The 22,885-nt window shown below is 39.5% G+C and overlaps 1 protein-coding gene across 1 annotated transcript in view; it reads right to left on the minus strand.

The window, feature by feature from the left end:
• Nucleotides 1-641: 641 nt before the first annotated feature.
• Nucleotides 642-22,885, minus strand: part of Wdr49 (WD repeat domain 49) — a 109,995-nt gene continuing 87,751 nt past the window's right edge. The window contains exons 17-19 of the mRNA XM_075950689.1: nt 14,229-14,332; nt 13,004-13,150; nt 642-1,066 (exon numbers count right to left, since the gene is read on the minus strand). Coding sequence (XP_075806804.1) covers nt 936-1,066; nt 13,004-13,150; nt 14,229-14,332 — 382 coding nt within the window. The 3' untranslated portion in view covers nt 642-935. The remainder of the gene's footprint in view (nt 1,067-13,003; nt 13,151-14,228; nt 14,333-22,885) is intronic.

Genomic DNA, 22,885 nt, shown 5'->3' on the forward strand with positions numbered 1-22,885 from the left:
GAAATATTTGAAAATACTTAATGACTTTTAAATGTCGACATCCCCAGTTTGATCATTAATGTGTTCCAAATTTTAACACTATACACCATAAATTTGTACAGCTAAAACTTCTTAAAATATTCATATATATTAAAAGAATATTTTAAAAGTATATTTTAAAATAATAAAACATGCTGCTATCTAATTGTCAATATCAAAATTGAAGAAAAACAAATTACCAAGAGGGAGAACTTAAAATAAACAAATTTTAAACGAGTTTTTTTTAATTTGTTAGATTTTTATATATGTTAATGAAGATTTAATAATAAGACATTATAAATGTCTGTCTACAATGGCAATTACATGGACAACTAGGTAAAATGTTGGGAGCAGTGAGACCCCAGATCCTGAATTTCTTGTAATCCCCTGATCTGAGTGCCTACAGCTGCTCTGAGCACGAGACCTTCAGGAGTTCCTGATGGCAGGAGAGTGGTTTCTGATGGGTTTGGCTGGGACGTAGCTATCTCTATATAATCTGCCCCTGAACACAATAAAGGGGACATTCTTGGGGGATTCAAGGATGACCCATGTTGCTGTCTCTCTGTCTGTGTGTGTCTGTGTATTTTAACCTCCAGCCCCCTTGCCCGAAGCTTGCGAACTGGGTGCCAGCGCACAGAGCGCAGACCGGAGGAGCGGGGCACGGCAGTAAAATGCTTTCTTCTGAAATAGATAAAAACCAAAAGGCATTCCTCCATGTTGAGCCAGTCTTTCGTATATTCCTTCTTAGATTAGACAGAAGAGGGGACAATTCTGAATGAAAACAAAACTAACACAGTCTGAAGACCTAGTTTCTTGAAGTTTACAGGTGAAGCAACAGAGAAGGGGAATTCTGGACATTTCTTGGCATTTTCTGGGAGTAGTTTATGCCACAGCGGTGTGTTTGTTTTTCTGTTTGATCATAATTGCTTCTTGTTTCTTCTTATCTTCACTTCACCACTTGTTTCATGACACAATTGCTTGTCTTGTCTTTCATGATCAAGAATTTCTTTAGGGAACAGGTTTTTCTCATCAAATACAGCTTTCAAAGCTACAAAAAAGAGGAAAATGACATGAAAATTACATTTAGTATGAGCCCCAGTTAAATAGCAGGGAGAAATCCCTCAAGTTTCTTTTTCTGAAAAACTATGGTTATAGTCTTGTACTGGGGAGGGAGTTTTTTCTAAGATTTGCTGTCTGTTTTAGTTTTAGCTTAAAGCTCTCTTTCTGTCTCTCTGTCTTTCTGTCTCTGTCTCTCTCTGTCTCTCTCTCTTACACCCACACACACGAGAGAGAGAGAGAGAGAGAGAGAGAGAGACAGAGAGAGACAGAGAGAGACAGAGACAGACAGACAGAGAGAGAGAGACAGAGAGACAGAGAGACAGACAGAGAGAGACAGAGAGAGAGACAGAGAGAGAGAGACAGAGAGAGAGACAGAGAGAGAGAGTTGTTTTACTACTTTGTGTACGAAAACAAAGACTGGTGATTTCAGGGTGAGCACGGAAGAAGAAGCTGGTGTTTTCTGTTTCTGTTTTTTAATCTACTTTACAGCTATCAAGGGCTTGTAAAAAGCCCAGAACAAATTATTCTGTATTGCAATAAGAGAATTAAAATAATCAAAACACAGTTTGACTGTCTGAATGACTAAACACAGACATCTGCAATCGCATCCTCACAAAGCACTCTGATGTGCAGGGATCTGTAGCTTCAAAAAAGGGGAAAAAAGAAGAGGCAAATTATTCCTATGGCTGGTGGATACAGCCCAGCAAGAAGTGGGAGGAAATTGTGCCATGTGATTAAGGAAATAATTCTGGCTTCCAGTGTGATTCTGACATTCAACAAATGCAAATTGCAAGGACATTATACAAATGTATTGGGCTAAGGCTATAGGACACTAATATGGCTAATTCCTAGGCTTCTCTTTGAATTGATTAAAAGAAGAAGCAGTACTTGTGCCGGTTACACCATAAATATCATAAACACTAGAACAGGATGTGAACAGAAAGCAGGTAACAGAAATATTGCGTATATAAATAAATGCTGTATAAGAATACATAAAAAATGGGGTAAAGCTTTAGCTACTCTTTGAAAAAGATTTTGAAACCCTAACAGGATTTTAGTTACTTATCGTGAAGATGGAGAGGAAGAGAGATTGCCAAAGGTGAACAGGGATGTCACCTGGAAAAAGTAAAGTGTGTGCTAGTACAGAGAAACAGGAGCTACTATCCAGGTAATGGCGTGACTCAGCACAGAGTCAGAGAAACAGGAGCTACTGTCCAGGTAATGGCGTGACTCAGCACAGAGTCAGAGAAACAGGAGCTACTGTCCAGGTAATGGCGTGACTCAGCACAATAAGATAGAAAAGTAAAGGAGAGAAGCGACATGGGATAAAACTGAAGCTTGGCTGATGAGAATGTTAAATGCCAAACCAAGGAATACTAAAAGAAGAAGAAAATACTACACAACTTAAAATTAGTGATATCTTGGGCTGGGACGATGACTCAGAGGATAAAGGGCTTGCTGCACAAGCATGAGGATTGAAGTTTGGATCCACAGAATGCACACAGGGTCAAATGCAGGCGAGACTGCACATAGAATGCGTGTCTATAATCTCACTGTCCCTGCAGTGAAAGGGGAGGTGGAAGGAGAACACTAAGAAGCCCATCCCATGTGTTTGGTTATAAGATGAAAGGAGAGAACCAATGTGGGAGGTGCCCTTTTACCTCCACATGTTCACCTGCACACCCCACCCACCCAACCAACCACCCACCTACCCACCCACCTACCCACAATCCTACTCCATCATATACTTCTCAACAAAGGTAAAAATAAGATAAAAGCACAAAAGTAAACAAAAATAAGTAAACAATAATACATAAAACACTCCTTACTAGTAGTATAAGCTTGGTTATGAAATTCAGTGTCTTTCCCTTTCCATACTTATTTGGAAAGCAAGAAAAGAAATGAGAGAATATTATTTTGTGAACAAAGAAAATACCATTTCAGAAAACCTCAAAAGGAAGAAGGAATAGAAGCCTTAAGAATATGAAGAATATTCGTCATATATATTCCCAATAGCTGAGACATCAGAAGTTACACAAGAGGAAAATTACACAATGGAAAGTCTAAGGCCAGCCTCATTAGCAGCAACAGTGGCAGCTCATAGAGAAGCAAAACAAAACACCAATCAACCAACCAAACAAACAAAACACTCACAGGATCTGAGAGCACCCTAGAAATATATGGATGTGGAAATCAGACAGTTGATCATCAGCGAAGGTAGAGAAACTTAGTGTTCAACATTTTTATGAAACAATGGATGCAAGAGTGGTTGCGACATTGTGGGCATTCACAGACTCTAGACTGACAGCGGGGGAGCCCGCATGGGACAGAAATACACCCTCTGCATGAGTGCAACAGTTGTGTAGCCTGTAGCCTGGTCTGTTTGTGAGACCCCTCGCAATGGGACCAGGTGCATGAGCTGGCTTTTTGGAGCCCATTCCACATGGTGGAATGCCTTGCTCAGCCTTCATGCAAAGGGGAAGGGCTTAGTCCTGCGCCAACTGAATGTGCCAGGCTTTGTTGACTTCCTGATGAGTGGAGGAAAGCAGAGTGCATTAGGGGGAGGTGAAAGGGAGCAGGAGGAGGGGAGGGAAGGGGGAACTGTGGTTCGTATTTAAAATGAATTAAAAATTTAAAAAAGAAAAACAAAGAAGGAAATACTTGTAAGAAAATGAGCAAATTACTGAAATTGCTTAGGAATCTAAAAGAATGTTTAGCTTCAATTGGATGATCTTCTGTATGTATGCTTATTGACTAGACTCAAGATGCCTAAATCCCAAAGAATTTGTTTTCCAGGTGCAAACAATAGTTCCTAACTTTCCTAGATTCCTTAGGCGAATCTGACTTAATCTCTTGGAAGATATAAAAGCAGTCCTGAAGCTTTTCTAGGAGAAGGAAAACACTCCTCTGCCCAGAGTGCCCATCTTCTCTTGCGACTGAGATCTATGTATTTTGTAGTTGCTTCAGGCACCCCACCCTGCCCTAAACCTCCTCCTACTCAGTACAGACCCATGCTGGTGCTATTTCTCCGATTCAGTTCTGACTAGTATATTTGCCTTGAGTCTGTTGTTTACTACAGAGTGGTGGCAAGAGATCATGAAGACAAACAAGTGAATTTGTCATGGTTCCTGTGACTTGGGACTGATGTCTGTTAAGTAATCCTGAAAACGAAGCTTGCGTCCATCAAACATGCATCTTATTTTAAAGCAGCTTGCCTGCATGGCACCCACTTAGGAACTTGAAGCACTGTCTTGAAGGCTACACAGCTTAAAATCTTGGAGTGCAATTTTCTCAGAAAGGGTAGCAACAACCATTATTAGTTGGTTCCTTGGTCACAAAGATCTTTGAAGTTTGTGAGAGCTTCCCTTCAGACTTTCAAAAACGAAACTCCTTACCTGGGTACCATAAAGGATGACATGAAGTCATCCCTGACATGCTTATCTAAATCTGTTCTTCTACGGAGCTTCTCAATGACCTCCAGATACAACAACCTTTGTTCTGACTTTGCTTCCATCTCAGCGACTTTACAGCTCTGTGCATAGTGCTTGGACTATTCTGCCTCAATGCCTTTGTTGTCTCCATCTCTCAGAATTTGCCTGACATGCAGGAGACCTGTGGGGTTGCCACTTCAGTCAGGCCTCTTCTGGGTGCTTTGGGTACTGTATGGGATCTACATAGGAATATAGCCCTCTTCTGGATAATTTGGGTACTACATTACATTGCTTATTTTTCCTACACGACACTTGATTATCACGCAGGCTTAGATTCTCTCTGATTTATTCACTTATCATGTTAGCAGTTCCATTGCTGTGACAAAGTCTGAGAAAACAACCTTGAGGAAGGGATCATTAATTTTTGTTCATCGGCTCCTTTGATCTTGGGCCTGTGGAGAGCAAGGGCATGGTGGTTGCAGCATGTGGTCATAGTTACTCAGTAGAAGATCATAGAGGTAAGGAACAGGAACAAGATACAACTCTCAAAGTCACCAACTTCCTCCATCTCTCTAAAGTTCCCACCACCTCCCCAAAATAGTTCCACCACCTGAGGATCAAACATTCAACACATCAGAAGAACACTTCAAGCCGCAAAACTTCTTTACTGCCTGTCTCCTCTAAATGATAAATTGAATAAAGGAAAACCCTTGCCTGTCCTTGTACACCTTATATCCTAGCACACAGTATTGGCTTTGGTTAATGGAAAAAATCAAATATTCTATATATAAATATTATATATGTATAGATATAGATATTCAGGTGAGAGACATATCCATACACTGAAGCACTTAAGTAAGGATAAATCTTTCTTAAAGTAAAAAATCTATTGTACTTAGGAACCATTTTCATTCATTTGATTAATATTCGATAAAACACACACACGGTCTTGTTGAAATAATAAACAAGTAAAGCAGTATTGCTCGCTACTCACTTTGGGATCCTTCCATTGTGAAGACAATGATAAACGTGTGGGTGTTCATGGTACACATGATCATATGTTTGTGTATTTAACCCTGAAAAATCGAAATCTAAGGTCTGTTGAGAGAGTATAGTGGGTAAAAACACTAATGCTAAGCATAAAGCCATGAGTCTGACCACTGGGACCCACGTGATAGAAGGAAAGAATGAACTACCATAGGTTACTCTCCAACTTTTACATGCATCATGACATGCACATGTTCTTTCTGTCTCTCTGTCTTTTTCTCTCTGTCTCTTTCTCTTTCACACACACACGCACACACAGAAAGAGAGAGAGAGAGAGAGAGAGAGAGAGAGAGAGAGAGAGAGAGAGAGAGAGAGATGGGCCCGAGAGATGTATCAGCACTTAAGGCCTCTTGCCTCTCTTTCAGAGGACCTGAGTTCAGTTCCCAGCACCCATCTTGGACAGCTTCCAACTGCCTGTATCTCCAGCTCCAGGAGATCCATTGCCTTCTTCTGCCTTTTAAGGCACAAATGCACATGACACACACAGAGAGACGAGACATATACATGCACGTAAGTAAGAATAAACCTTAGAATAAAAATCTACTGTTCTGAGGAACAATTTGCACCCATTCTTCCCTACTAGGAAAAATATGGCATTAACTCACCACCACACCGTTTCATGGTTGGCTGTCTGACAAGGTTTTCTATAATGACAACCCCAAAGTATTTTTCAAGTGATGAAAATGAAGTACTTGCTGGTTGTGAAGCACTGGAAAACATTTTTCACTGAAATAACATGATGTCCTGACTTACAAATGACAAAGCTGGTTTATCTGCTGCCATCTGGTGTTCTTTTCCCTCGCTAATTGGCAACTTCATCAGACTGACAATAGCTAAATTTTCAAAGACGACCTGAAAGATGTACGGCTCTAAGCAAACAGCACATAACAACCAGGTGTGGATGATCTCTGGATGCTCAGGTTTCTGAAAACCTTCTCCCTCACCCATATTTCCTGCCACATTCTAAATCCCACTCACTGTTCTTTGTCTAATTCCAGGTACATAATAGACATGAAAACTGTTTGTTAAAATCGCATTCTGTCTCAGCCAAGGCCAGGGACTGAGACTCTGCCTCTCTAAACGCTATGCTCGCCTTGTGATGTCCTGAATAGAACTCCTCAATAGAATTCTACATCAGCATTGTCAAAGTCCTGCTCAGTTTCAGTCTCTATTAGGTAGGTTTCAGTTAGCTGGGAGGAGCAGAGGGAAGGGAAACTGTGGTCAGGATGTTTGAAAGGAGAATCTACATTCAATTTAAAAAATCTTGACTGGTGTCAAAAAATGGTGATGGTGTAAAGTGGCAATCTTCACATGATTCCTAACAATGTTCAGAGAGGCCATTATCTGTGTATATTTTCCAAATATCTGTTTATTGCATTTTGGTGTTTTGTGTGCATATGTGTGTGTTTGTGTCAGGTGCATGAATTCCACACTGTGCAATTGAAGGTCAGAGGATATTCCATGGAAGTTCTCTGGCTCTACTCTGTGGGTTTCAGGGATTAAACTCTGGTCATCGGGGTAAGCTTCAGATGCCTTTTCCCACTGATTCCTCTTGCCAGCCTTAGAATATCTTTTTCATACATTCAGATAACTTATAGACCCAAGTGTTGGCATGTGTTTCTGAATTTAATGATGGATTTGCCTGAGTAAAACCTATGTATGTATATTTCATCTGTGCTGTAAAAGTCTTAGAGGAAAACCTGTGCTTCCATGGGAAACTGTATTTTATCCTGAACACCTTTGTAGGTTGTCAGATTCAGGCTGAGTTCACTGGCCTTGATTATTTTACATCTTTGTGAATTTGTATATGAGTTTCTTGAAAGTATTACCCAAAGACTCATTTGTTGAAGGTTTCTTTCAGCAATATATAGCACTGCTGGAGGATGGAACTTTTAGCAGATAAAGTCTATAGAAAAGAAGTATGTCACTAGTAAAGAACTAGAAGCAGATATTGGGACTTCTGCCCTTCCTGACTTTCTTCTTTGGTCCAGTGAGTGAGGTCTTCTCCTGCCACACACTTCCTGTCTGGATGCCATTCCCCAGCCATAAACTCAAAGCTGGAAAGCTATGTAGTCATGAACTGAAATCTCTGAACTCACGAGCCATAAAATGTTTTATGTTGAATGTCATCAATCCTTTAACACAGCATCAGACAGCTGACCAGAGCAGGAGGTTAGGGGTGGATGTGCAACTCTCTTGTCTGGTAGAGACTGAACTGACTTCTTTCTCTCCTTGGAGAGAGCCGTTTGGGTGACTGTATCTAAGTTATGCTGTAGTTGATTTCCCTGTACAAATTATCATTAGTAATTCTCATTTCTTTTTTTTCCCCTATCAAGTTGCAACCATCTGAATTAACTTTTCCAATTATGTCACCCCCTCACCACCACACAAAGGTATCACTAAGAACTAAATCCCCACAGCCAAGATCTGTCAAACTCTGGGTTTCCTCTTGAGGATCCATTTATCACTACGAGCTTCAGCCATCCAAAACCGCCACCTCCAAACTGTGGTTCAGCAAGTGCTGTGGAATAATCTTTCTGTGCACAAAGAATACATATTACTCTCATGGGCTAATGAAGAACTGGCAGACTGGTATCTAGGCAGAAAGCATAGGTGGGACAGCCAAACTGAGAATGCTGGGTGGAAGAAGGGCAGAGTCAGTGGAGATGCCAAAAGACACAAAGGGAGAAAGGATGCTAGAGGACAGGTAAAGAAAGCCATGAGCCAAGGAGTAGTACATAGGTTAATCAGAATAGGCTAATTTAAACTGTAAGAGCTAGTTAATAATAGGCCTGAGCTACCAGAGAACATTTATAATCTATATTAAGTCTTTTGTGGCTATTTGGGAGGGACTGACAATACACAGATAAATTGCACCTACAAAATATTGCAGGCGTTTTACCCACAAGGTTTCCCTAGAGATTACCGAGATCTTTCTTCACCATATCCAGAAGGTTTCTGGCCTCCTCTGGATTTTACAGCAGTGACTGACACCCGTTCATCATCCACAAAACAGAGCCTGACAGCAAGCACCTGCTCTTACCTGAGACTGAGCTTCTGTATAGCAGACATGAATAAGAAATCTCATTGTTCTTTTGTGCTCCAGAAACAATTACTCACAAAGACCCCAACTGCCCTCATCTTACTCAGGCACACCCTCTCTGTCCTTCTTCATTGTTTACAAGCACTCACAGATGACTTCTTCATTTGTGCAAAAGCACAGGCCTTCTGCCCTTCCTGAGTTGGTCTTCATTAATAAGAGTCTTCCCAATTATAACGGCCTGGATAAAATCATCTCTTTAATAATTCCTTGTAATTTGTCTTGACAGATAACAACAATAGTAACAAAACACACTTTGCCTGAAGTGTCCCTAATACAGCACTTTTTCTACAATGAAAGTTTTAAAGATTCAAAGAATACATATGAATGGTTCTGGGAAAGTTAGTGGTATACCTGACCTGCTAGGTTTAAATACTATTAATACAGCATACAGACAGGGAGTTAAAACTGTTTGAGCACCCACTGGGAACAACTTGGAAGTTAAAGAGAAGGAGCATACGATGTTTCAAGTAAAAAAATAAAGACAGAGAATACAAAAAGATATTAAAAGCTCAGTAGCTAAAACTGAAAAGCCACCAGGGGATTAGGAAATATTTGAAAGTGTCCCATCCAAAGTAATAGAACATTATCAGTACCCGGCACGATGCCGCTTAAAGTACAATTGCCAGATAAAATTCACTATTGTTTCCATGTTTTATTCCCTTTATAAATAGACTTTCTTCCTTTAAATTACTATTCTAGAATTTACTGGGGGTAATTACTCTGAGTCCTATATTCTCAAGAGTTCCATTTCTAAAGGTCCATGTTGCTGTAATGTCCACATATTGCATTTGAAATTAGATGAAAAAAACTGAACTTTAAATTAATTCTAAATTATGTCTCAGCTGTGTTGCTACTCAGTCCCCATGCTCCCTTTCTTTCTTACCAAGGCCAGTTTCCTTTCTAGATGGTCCACAGACACATCCCTGTCTCCAAATCTGGAACTGACATTTCCCAACTTTGAACCCTCTTCATCTGCATTTCCTCTCTCAGTGAGGATCTTTTGCTTTGGCATAGTTATGCAACTTGAAATTTGATAGATATATATCTCTGATCAGAGCAGGTGATCCTTCTCACTGAACACTTAAATCCTTTGAAGGAAGTTATTTTCTAATGTTTTCATCTTAAAAATAATATTATGCTGCTTGGTAAGTGATGGGGGATGAGAGGTGGAAGACAGATGCACTGCACACATCTCAACATTATACTAATCTGCCTTCAACCCAGATCCATGATACACACCCTCCACACTGTTCCTAAGAGGTTTTCTACAATATAAATGTGATCAAGTAAGTTTCCTGTTTCTTTTTCAACAATAATTTTGATTCTGTGGAGGATTTGTTAGGTAAATTACAGTTATTCTCACATAAAGCTAAAAAATAAATCAGACATATCAGCTCTTATATTTATCAGAGGGCATGGGACAGAAACAAAGATGAACATATTAACTAAAGGGGCAAGCAGCAGGAAACGTTTCCTAGATGACTTGACATGTCAAAGGTTTTCTTTAGGTCATATGTGGACATTTTTAGGAGATAGATTTCTGATAGGTATGATCAAACCTGAAATAATCCCAGCACTCAAAAAGGTTAAAATTAGGGCTTTCAAGACAGTCTGGGTTACAATTAGTTCAAGATGAGCTTGGGTTACAAAGCAAGAACCAGTCTTGAGATGGAGGTATATACATTGTCCCAAATGTTCTGATAGCTCTGTAGGGCAGTACAATATATTGGAATACAGAAAACTCAGTATATTTGGCCAGTATTCCTTTCCACTTTCTCTGAACACTGATATGGGTGGGAAGCCATTCAGTAGAGTGGAAAACCAAAGAAATATATGATTATGCAAGATTTATAGGACAATATTCCTCTATCTAAAAAGACAGAAGTCTACCTCAGGCGTTCTAAATCAAAAGTACTCTAAGTGCACTGAAAACTGCACCTCAGCACTATCTATCACAATTCCGAGTTTTATTGGCACATGCTGACCACAATTCTCTCCACAGAACTAAATAGCCCTCACTTCAATATCTATAGAGATTTTTAAAATTTCTCTTGAATAACAAAACTTACAAGACTTACAAAAAAGATATAAAATAATAACCAAGAATCAAGAATAAAAGCAAATAGCAAAAAACGATTCAAGATTACCCAGTGTGAGCAGACCAGATTCTAAATTGTTATTCTAAACCAGTCTTGCCTGCACATACTGTTGTAGTGTCAGCTGTATAAAGGAGTGAGGCAGGATTATCTAACTTCAGCAGTTTGAAGCCAGCCTAAACAACAGAAATAGACTGCATTTAAAACAAAACAAAACTTTGGGAGTAACCAATCACTTATTGATAGGATTTAAGGCCACTCCATAAGACAGAATATGTGTGTCTATATGCATCCATATGCTCAAAAATATATGAAATCTAATTAAATAATTGACTAAATAGATATATTTTCTTAAGTTTATTTATTTATTTTATGTGTAGGAGTATTTTTTTCCTGTGTGTGGGTCTGTGCATCAATTGCCTGGTGCTTACTGAGTTCTGAAGTTCAGATCCCCTGAAACTGGAGTTATGGATGGTTGTGAGTTACATGTAGGCTCTGGAAATAAAAAGCCCAGTCCTGAAAAAGTAACAAGTGCATTTAGCCATGGAGAAATTTACCTAGCTACATCTGAGTGGTGGAAATCTCAATTGAAAAAAATCCCTCCATAAGAAGGCAGTAGGCAATCCTGTAGGGTACTTTTTAACATTAGTAATAAGTAAGTGAGAACTTAATTCATTCTTTGAGAACACAGCTCTGGTCTTATGGTCTATGAGAAAGGGTTTTGAGATAGCCATGAGGATCAAGCCAATAAAGAGCACTCCTTTGGGACCCCTGCATTAGCTCCTGCCTCCAGGTTCCTGGCCAGTTTTAATTCCTTCCTTGGCTTCCCTCAATAGACTGTAACTCAGAAACAGAAACTAAATAAACCTTTTTCTCCCTGAGTCCCTTTGGTCATCATGTTTCCACATGGTCCCAGCATAACCCACAGCTCACCCTACAGGTTAACCTAGCTAGCCAGGTTCCCCTATGATGCCCTCTCTCTGACTTTCCTAATTGCTGAGTGCTGGGATTACAGGCTGAAACCATGCACACACATCCATCCAATCACACGGAGATGCAAAATCTAGTCTTTAGCAAACATTTGGTCCTTGGGCCAATTCTTCCAGCTCACGCATTCATTCTTAATGTTAGATCATTCTGATGAAAAATAATAAGATTACAGATTGGAAGTCCCATTCCATATACCTAAAGGCTTAAAGTTAATGTTACATACTTCAAAGAGAAATGAGCAGAAAGAAACCTTGAGAAAATAAGCAAATGTGTACAAATTTAGAACAGAGGACGTTTAAGGAAGATCGAGCAATGTGATAGTATAAGATTAGAAAGTATAATGACAACAAATGACAGCTGTTCTTGATGAGAACCAAAAATTTTCTCCAAGTGTGGCTATAAGAACACAGCTCCCTCCCGCAAAGGTATTGTTGAAGAATGATTTTGAACCCTGTGTCAGGCACTGGAAAGCTGAGACAGTGGGTCTCAGATCCCGGTCATGTTACTCCAGTCCTTTCAGTATCACGCACTGAAAACGTTCCATTTCCACCAGTTATTGGAAATGAGATCAATTACCATGCCCGTAAGCCTTCTCCATATCTCACCCAGTTTCGGGTTGTGTTGTCTGAATTCCCATGAGGCTCCTTTTGTGGGAAAGATGTTTGTACTAATATTCCTCAAATGCTCACAAACTGCAAAGCCTAGAAGAGTCTGAAAAAATAGAGCATTCTTGTGCACATGCCATGTCGAAATCCTCAGAGATCGTCCACTTGCATATTTTCAAGTTAAGCTTCCTCGTCCTCTCTTATTAGCCTGGCACTGCAGCTGGAGCCTCTGAGACAATGCACTTTAAGTGGCCTCTATTTATAGAGACAAGGGAAGAACAGAGCCAGATTGCCAGAGACTCTTCTACCTCTTTAAAATCTCATGGTGTTTCTATCTCTGGTATCAGTTTTGAAAACGAAGGTTGTTCAGGGAAGAGAGGTGCTCAGCTATGACAGATTCATGGTATCCAAGGCAGGCTTCCTGAAGCACAGCCACACAATGGAAATATCCGTGTCATGTGTTGCAGCCATTTGGCTCTTCTTGCTGAGAGCACAGAGCTGTAAATCTTGACAACCACACCACACTTTGTTTCATAGCAACCTACAAGGCCAATATGCTGTTTGCATGCTATTCTACAGTATTTCCTTTGCCTTTCATTGAGTCATATGAAGAAAGAATGGTGATTGGTGATTGTAGGTCACCTAAAGACTTACTTTCAGAGAGCAAAGGGAGCTCTGGGATTGGGGGTTCATCTTCCTCTGGTTCTTCCTTAAAATATTTGTCAGGGTCAAGAAGAAATGCAGGTTGAGTCACTTCAGGCAGCTCTTTCAAGCTTGTAAGGCTTAAAGACCTAAAGGTGCCTTCGAACAGCAAATTCCAGGGAAGAAGGAGAGGAAAAGCACAAAGAATGTCGTTAGCTCTTTGAAATGACCTAATGTGCTTCCAAATTCACTTTTTAAAATTTACTCATCTTATTACTCAGTTGGTGCAGCTGCAGTGATTACCACATCCTCCAAGCACAGCTGAAAATAAACCCCGGGTCCTTTCTGTTCAAAGGACAAAGAGGAACCAAGGCTCCTTTTTGTTGATTTCCCATTTTGTGTATTTTTCTACAACATTCCCTTGAAAATGAGTATTCTACAGTTTTGGAAAGGCTTCAATTCCTCTCTTTTATCTCTAAGAAAATTATATCCTTTGTGAAATGGAATATATTTTTCAGTGTTTTTTGAACACAACAGCTAAAATTTTGAATTGACAGGTACTTTTTCATTCCACTATAGCATAGGCCATTGCAGAGTCTTATTTATTTTGCCTGCAAAGAAGTAAAAGGACTTATGTGAGCTGCACATTAAAAGCAAAGTTTTGAATGAATTGGAAAAAGTTTCTGCCTCAAATGACAAGTGAGTAATGAAAGAGAACTCAATAAATGTTAAATTCAGGTGTGGTTTTGTGCTCTGTGGCTGTTAGTCCTGTGAAGGCAGAAGCTGTGCTTTTACTATTCTGCTGTATTTGTTCTCCAAGGCCTACCCTAAGCGCATGGTTCTTGAGCTTTGTTACGCATGAGAATCATCACTGAAAGAGTGTAGTAAGTTATGGGTCACCGGGTACCACCCTGGCTTCTGATTTTTTTTTTTGAGAGAGGAAAAGATGAATGTACTAGGATTTACATTTGTAATGTGTTCCATAATGCTGCTGATGCTAGACCTAATAACTCCTTGGGAGTCAGGGTGATGTCAAGCATCCATTGCCTTTTGCTGTGTATGGAGGAAACCTTGCATGCTGTCTAATAGGTCCAGGCCTTACCCTCCTCCTTCATCAGATAAAAACAGCATCACTCATTTTATTTATTAATATGAAATGAACTTTCCTCGTAGACAGCATAGCTCCTTGTCTTATTCATATTAGTCTATAAAATGCTATTCTATACTATTTACTTACTGGCTGATTTCTGTGTAATTTCATGATAGCAAGGTTTACATGTTTTTTTCTTATCGATGTTTCTCTTCTTATATTTCAGGCTGAAATTTGTTTCTTCTAATGATCTGAAAGAGGAAGAAAATAATTAAAGTATAATAATAATTAAAAAGTTGGAGAGATACTCTCTGGCTATGGTAAAATTCCCTAAGTTTGCAAAAACTATATATCCATCTTTGTATTTGTAGTGAGAGTGGCATTTGCTTAAATCAGTGAAGCCATCAAGCCTTTGAATAAAGTGCCACTACCCAGTTGTTAGCACAGCAGGGAGAATACAAAGGTGAAGGCTTGGAAAGACTCTTCTGCAGCTGGGAAATCAGGGGAAATGATACAAAAGACTTCATAGAAGCGCATTCACACTCCCCCTGCCTTGTGATGAGACCCAAAAAAAAAAAGCATCGTTGTCATCGGTTAGCATCTCTTAAAACAAGCCTCTTCTTTTATAGTATCCAAAAGCCAAAAATGATCAGTAATTTTACGCTTCTGTATGTATCTATAAGAAAACTTTAAAAGAACTGGAATACGCACGAAACCTCCTACAAATGAAATATGGGGAGCTGTGCCGCCTAACCGTGGCTGTCAACTTGACTATTCCTGCAATCAACCAAAAGTCAAGCAGCTGGTACACCTGGGAAGAATTTTATCAGTTACATTATTTGATTTGAAGACCTACCCTAAATCTGGGCCACACTTTCTGTTGATATTCCATATAAAAGCATGTGGAAGGAGGAAGTGTTTGTGTTTTGCCTGTTTGCTCTCACTTTCAGTGGCAAATCCAGCTACCCTGCTGTGGAGGCTTCCCTTGACTGGGGTTAGAACACATTTCTTTGTATTGCCCTATTGACTGAAGACCAGCAGCTCTCTAGGAAATGTCTAGGACACCATCATCAGATTGGAACTGCTGAGACATCCAGTTTCATGGACTGAACAACGAGATTTTTGGTCTTTCTACAGGGAGACAGCCATTGTTGGACTAACAAGAATACAGCTCATAATCCACTCGAATAAATCACACACACACACACACACGCACGCACGCACGCACGCACACACACACACACACACACACACACACAACTTCTGCTCCTTTAAAGAACTCTGACTAATACAAAAGGGAAACCATTTTATACCCTTATACATTCCTAGCAGAGAAGAGAAAACGATCTTTAGATGTTTAACATTCACTGTCGTAGATGCCCATCTTAACAGACAAAACTTCTGCCTCCAAAAGCCACTCAAAGTATGTAAAGTACAGCAGACATGGATGTCCCTACCCTCCTCATGACATGTGTAATGATGGGAACCAGCCGACCCCCTACTCTGCATCTCTTTCTCGCATCCCCTGGCCATTGCCGCTGGTTGCCACTCTCCCACCTGATAACTTTTATTCCCAATTCTGTCACAGATTTGCTAAGTATGGAATCATGAGATAATTCTTAAACACTCAGTCTTAGTTCTCTTTCTATATATAAAAAAAAAAACTCTTAGTGTTTTGGAACTATTTGTGAGTGTGTGTGTTTGTGTATATGAGTATGTGTGTGTGTATGTATATGAGTCTGTGTGTGAGAGAGTGTGTGTGCGTATGAGTGTGTGTATGTGTGTGTGTTTACATGTGCGCGCGCGCGTGTGTGTGTGTGTGTGTGTTCCTCTCTTGCTCTTTCTCTTGGTTATCTCTTTCTTCCTTTCTTGTTCTCTGCCCCTCCACAGCAGTCCTGTCTGCTGGCCCTATTCAGTCTATTACTTCCTCGACATGCCCTGACCTCTTCCAGATGCTTCTGCATACACTCTCCCTCATATCTACAATAGACACTCTTCCTCCAGCGATGCCCTGAAGCCAGCATGTCCTCATCTTATACATGCCAAAACCTGGAGGAACTTGGCCAGCAAGGGAGACAGAGAAGCACATGTTTCTGACCATTGCTTGACTCCCTCTCTTCCTGACCTCTGATTGGTCTCCCAAACTTCCTGGACCCCAACAAACAGGCACCGTACTTTTGGCTAAGAAGCTACAGAACAAATTACATTGTTATCATCAACAAAAAGTTGGAATGTCAGATCCAAAAGAAGGAGGAGAGATAGCTAATTGTGGTACCTATTAACATAGCAAACCAAACTGTGGCCTCCAAGCTCTCTCAGAATCACAAATACGTAAGTCCTAGGAGAAAGCACAAAGGAGCTGGGTGGTGGTGGCGCATGCCTTTAAACCCAGGAATCACAAGGCAGAAGCAGGAAGATCTCTGTGAGTTCGAGGCCAGTCTGGTCTACAAGAGTGAGTTCTAGGACTGGCTCCATAGCTACTGAGACACCTGTATTGAAAAAACATAGGTAGATGATAGATAGATAGATAGATAGATAGATAGATAGATAGATAGATAGGATAGATAGACTAAATAAATAATTAGAAAACATGAAGGAGAGGGTTATTTTCTGTTTTGTTTTTAATTGAGTTTTTTTGGGGGGGGATTTCTTTTAGGTGGATGCTGCATGGGTGAGGAGAGGATATGGAAGGACTGGGAGTGAGCAAAATTGTGGTGCATGATATGAAATTCCCAAAGAATCAATAAAAAATTCTATTATTAAAAAGAAAAAAAAGAATCACAAATACGTGTTACAGAGTCCATGCTGGCTTCCTCCCTCTCAGCTCTTTTCACCCTACCCCCAACTTCTGCAGCTCATAGGCTTCCCTTTCGCCCAGCTTCTCATTTATATAACCCTGCCATTTTGACCATGCTTTTTATCTTCCTTCCTCGGCATCTTCTCTCTTGTCTCTCTCTCTTGGTCATCCCTTCTCTTCTTCTCCTGCTACCCACCCCCCTTTCCTGATTTAGTCTCCTGACCATATTCAGTAATCTATTTTCTCTCCCTGATCTAGACTTCCAGGCATCTCTGACTGTACTCTCCCTCATCTCTATAATAACAACAATAACAAAAAAACAACAACAACCCTCCCTCTCAACCATATTTTGGAGTGGGTATGGCTGTATTTTATACAAATCTCACCTGTGACTCCAGTTCTAGGGAATCTCATGCCTCTTGGCCCCCATCGGCTGCTGCAGGCACATGGTGCACATAAACTATGAAAAGGCATGTATATATTTACAAAGTAAATAAATTCTAAGAAATTATTTTAAAGATCATTATTAGCACCTAATTAACTAAACTCCGAATTTTGTTAGTATTATTGGTGGTGTGTTTTCTTTTTCCTTACTGCCCTTTTTCTGTAATATCAAAATTTTAAGGATCTGATTTCTGAGCTTTCTGAGGCCTATGATACTTTCTCATATTTTCCTTGTTTATCACAATGTTGTCAGTTTTAAGAAGCAGGTGTCATATTCATAGTCCACTAACCCTTAATTTGGACCCAGTGTGACATTTTTCACATGTTTACACTGCAGTTGTTGGTCATTTGGAGGGAGGCAGCAAGGATGAAGTGCTGTCTTGATTACACAGCATCAGAGAAACATTGTCATCTGACTGCCGATACTAACTTTTATCTCCTGGCGAATATTATGTTGCCCGATTCACACTAATAACATCCTGACTGTGCTCACTGGAATAAATATTTCTTTGGAAGCAAGTTGTCAAACAAGCTAGAGTTTAGGAGGGGGAGGGTGAAAAGCTATGTCTTGAGTGCCCATGTGTCTATGAGAGATTTATTTGGGGTCACATATTTTCTAGGAGAGCTTTGCTCCCTGAAAACAAATTTTGGATAGATGGGAAGTTCTTTCCAAGCAACGCTGGATTGTTTCCCTCACAATAGGTCATTGCTCTAAAAAAAGAGCATATTCTCAGGATTGGAGAGGTGGCTCAGGTGTTAAAGCACACACTGCTCCTGCAGGGGTCCCCTGATTGGTTCCCAGTGCCCATGCTGGGTGGCTCCAGAAGAACACAGACCTTTTATCTCCTCAGGCACCTGTATTCAGGATCACAAACCTCCACAGACATACACATAAGGAAAACTAAAAAAAATAGATATTTTCAAAACCAGCATATATAGTCACTTCTGAGTTTCACAGACTAAATCTGGCATCTTCAGACTGTAAAGAAATCTCTAACAGTGGGGATTTAGTAGTGGATAAGGGAAGGTTGACTGCAACATGGACAAGCCTTGTAACTATTGGATCAATAATACAATCTCCCTGGAAAAGTATCATAGGCATAAAATGACTGCAAAAGCGTGGGAGGTAGAAAAGTCCCACATCTGAATAGTTAATGCCAGACCTTGGCTTTTCCCAAAGTGTTATGACCTTTTACCGCTATTGAACCATTTTCTCTTACAGCCTCATCAAGTAGAATTTAAATTGACTATCTTTTGTAGGGAACAAAACGTGTCATGCAGAGATAGACAGACAAAAGTAGGCAAAAAGTAAAAGAACCTTCCAGGAATTATAGCGTATTGATTGACTTATTTAAATGACTACACATAGACTGGGGTTAGGCTAATAAACCTTGAAGGCAAAGCACATCTCTGTGTGATGCTAGACTGCAAAATCATCTACATACTCTAAGGCTAAGGGTAAGGCCAAGACTATACAAGAGTACCACTTGCTCACCACTGATATCTAGCGTTCAGAAGAATCATGAAAATATTCTGAGAACTGGAAAGGGGTGAATATTCCTAAGAGGAGGTGCACAGATAAAAATAATGAAGCCGAACAGGACATCATTTCTCTCTGCTCTAGATGTACACAGGAAATATAACCGTGACAGTATCTCCAGAGTCCTACATGGCCTAACAAGAAAATAGAGGGTGGTGGCTCCGATATAGTAGCAGGTACCTCACAAGATACTGGGTGACTGGAGAGGAATGCTTTATTACTTCAATCCGGTACATGCTGGACAAGCATCAGGGCATAGCATGTAAGTTTTAACTCAGCAATTAGAATGTCTGAAGCCTTTGGGTGGATATTTGATTCTCTCTTCCTGACTTTCCCAGATGTGAAATGGGAGTGAAAATAGCATCCCTCCTCCTCAAAGTATTGTGAGAATAAATGACTTAAGTGGAAAAAAAACTTTAAAAGACTTTCTGAAATATGCTTTGAGCTCAATGAATGTGGGTTACTAGTATTTTATTCAACATGACTCGATTTTATGCTATGAAGAGAGTTCCAGCGCCACTTCCTAGCAAGTTCTAGTACTCTTGGTAACAGAAAGATCAGAGAAAACATCAAGAAATATGACACAGAGACAAATGATAGCTTGTTCTTTGAAGATTTTAAATTTATTTATTTATTAAAGATTTCTGTCTCTTCCCCGCCACCGCCTCCCATTTCCCTCCCCCTCCCCCAATTAAGTCCCCCCCCAGCCCGAAAAGCAATCAGGGTTCCCTGTCCTGTGGGAAGTCCAAGGAACCCCCACCTCCATCTAGGTCTAGTAAGGTGAGCATCCAAACTGCCTAGGCGAAGATTTTAAAGACTTGAATTTCAAAAATAAATAGGTCTTAGCATTTCTTATATTATATGTGATAATTATCACCACAGATTGTTGGCAAAAGCTGGCTGTCAGTCAAGACATTTATGTCAGATAATCTCTAAGTTAAAATAAAATGTAATAATTTTTGTATGTTTTTCTTTAAGTCTATCTGTTTTCGAATTTACTTTCTAACATGGCAACTATTGCCAAAATAATTAGGTAATCAATAGCTATATAATTTTAAATATCAACTCCTTACTAATAAGGACAGAGCATATATAGCACACTATTATTCATAAGGTATAATAACACTAATAGTGAAGTGTAACTTCTGCTTTATGAAAACTGCTGTGGCAAATGTAAATTTTTATTTTGTTTCTCATTTGATTTTTTCTGGTTCCTTATAATTAACTCCTCTCTAAAGTAATTTTTAAAATAATGGCCAAAAGGGAAAAAATAACACACAGTCAAAGAGGGAATGGAATTGCTTACTATTTCTGTAGAGCAATAATAACCATGGAAGAATGGGTGCTCTATGAATGGATAGATTTGCTTATCTCTAGTAGTGATTAAGTAGAAGAGAATGTAAGATGCTGTATGAGTGCATCTCACAGGGATTCTTCAAAGAGGGGCTGAATGTCCTAAAGATGTTTCCGAGAGCAGTCTAATATGCCTCCAATAATCCTTTCAACTTCCCTACTAAACTGTGGATGTCAATATACATATCAAAATGTTCACATTCACAAAGAACATCCAATTAAAAAGAATGAATAAGCTATCTTAGGGTGGCTGGAGAGAAAGAGGCAAGCGATCTCTTTTAGTTTGAGGGCACCCTGGTCTATATACTTACTAGGATCAAGGCCAGCCCAGGAGTACACGATGAGATAAGATTTCAAAACCAACGCCTCTTGCCAAAATCACAAAAAACAACCAAACAACATCAGCAGCAAAAAGATATCAAGGGAGGACCAATGAGATTGCTCAGTGTATGAAGGGACTTGGCACCTGAGGATCTGAGTTCAATTCCCAGAACCTGCATGGTCAAAGGAGAGAACCAACTACAGAAAGTTGTCTTCTGACTTCCAGACATACAGTGTGGCAGATGTGCATATGCACATATTCATAAACTCATAAAACAGCAGATGCTTTATAAAACTTTACACAATAATTGAACAACATGTGGTTGATTTAATGTACATTCAAAAATGCTTTCTCCACTCTTTTTTGAAAACCTTGGCCAACCACTTTGGGGTGGTGGGCTTATTAAAGAAAAAAACATGTTGGTCTTACAATGAAAATATATCATGAGGTTATAAAGTCTAAGTGTTTTACTGTGCACATAATTCCATTATGTGGGAATATATTCCAGTAAGCAGCACTCCTCCATGGCCTCTGCATGAGCTCCTCTTTCAGGCTCCTGCCCTGTTTGAGTTCCTGCCCTGACTTCCTCCAACAATGGTGTGATAGTCTGAGCCTACTAAACCCTTTCTTCCTTCACATACTTTTGGTCTTGGCATTCTTCTACAGCAATAGCAACCGTTACTAAAACAGAAGACAAGTACTGCATATTGCTATCATGTGAGGAAAAAAAAATACATGTTCTCATTTCCTGTTGGATCCCTTTGTTTTTCCTCCACTGCTTTTCATTTTCAAATGGTTTGGCGGTCTGGATGAGATGAACTCCATGGTCTTGGGCATTTGAATGCTTGATACTCAGTGTTGTTTGGCTCTTTGGATGGACCTGGGAGGTGTGGAGTTGCTGGAAGAAATGTCTCTTTAGGGTGAGTTTTCAGGTTTACAAGCTTCCTTCTGTCTTCAGTTCTTTCTGTTTCGGGTTTGTTATTGGAGATATGAGCTCTCAGCTGTCTCTGAACTCTTATCCCTCTGGGACTGTAAGCCAGGAAAAAGCCCTCCTTCTATAAGTTTCCTTGTTCATGGTGTATCATAGCAATAGAAACATGATGAATACAAATGGCAATTGTTTTTGTTTTGTTTTGCAGAATTAAATGGAGGGAATATCTGTTTCTCTGTATCCATCACTAACTTAAAACTAAGACCTTCCTGCTAGTTGTTCAAATCCACTCATCTTCATCTTTTCAAGATTTACATTTATGATAACTTCTCACCACCTACATACTTCTCACACATGATTTCATGAAATGTTTTAATCGTTATGGAAACCAAATGTTCATGTATAAATCAGAATATAATAGGTACCAAATTAATTTTTCTATAAACTGAACTGGGGGCATTCAGGTATACTTCACTTAATTCTTCGTGTTTCCTTCTTATTACTTAGTTATACGCTTTCTGTACCTCTACGTCTTTCTTACCTCATTTTTCTCATCTACATATGCTGACATCTGCAATTACCTTGTCATCAAAAAGGAAGTTTCCTCAAGCCTCTTCCTATTGTCAGGCATATTGCTTCTCTTTTGCACATTTGCACAAGGACATGTTGCTGACCTTGTCTGTTCTCATGTTTACTCATTTGATTAAGTAAAAGAACTTCGGTTTCAAGAATTATTTTTCAAAAAACAATTTTCCAAGGCTGAAAGGATTTGTAAAATTTGTTTAAATGACTGGAAAGTTCAACTGACAAGCTGATAAATTTATTGTCATAGTCCTGATCACATTCCTGGGAGAATTAAGGGTTACAACCCATAAGTCAATTGTGAGAATGCGTTGGTAACCATTTTCTTTCAATTACCACATAATTCCTAAGTGACATTATTATATGCTGTCTCATAACAACAATCAGAAAGTTATTACAAGCCAATTATCTGGAACAAGCAGAAGTTTAAAGAGCACAAGCAATGGCTCTTGTATGGTTTTTGTCCTTTGAAAAGCATGCTGCACAATAGAGAAAACTGTATCTTCCTATCCTCAACTTATCCATGGCCCTCAGACATACATTAACTGTGGGAAGACCTACTGTTTTAAAGAAAATCCATAAATTTTAAAGCCTATCAGCACTATTTTTCATAAGACAAGGTGTCTAGAAGTAATAAAACATAGAACAAAATGAGAAAAAAGTTCACAACACTGATTACATATATGTATATATATGTGTGTGTATATATATGTTGTGAATATATATATTCATATATATATATATATATATATGATTTTCAAGACAGGCTTTCTCTGTGTAGCTTTGGAACTCACTCTGTTGACCAGGATAACCTCAAGCTCACAGAGATCCACCT

Source organism: Microtus pennsylvanicus, chromosome 16 (assembly GCF_037038515.1).
Source record: "Microtus pennsylvanicus isolate mMicPen1 chromosome 16, mMicPen1.hap1, whole genome shotgun sequence".
Classification (NCBI taxonomy): Eukaryota; Metazoa; Chordata; class Mammalia; order Rodentia; family Cricetidae; genus Microtus; species Microtus pennsylvanicus.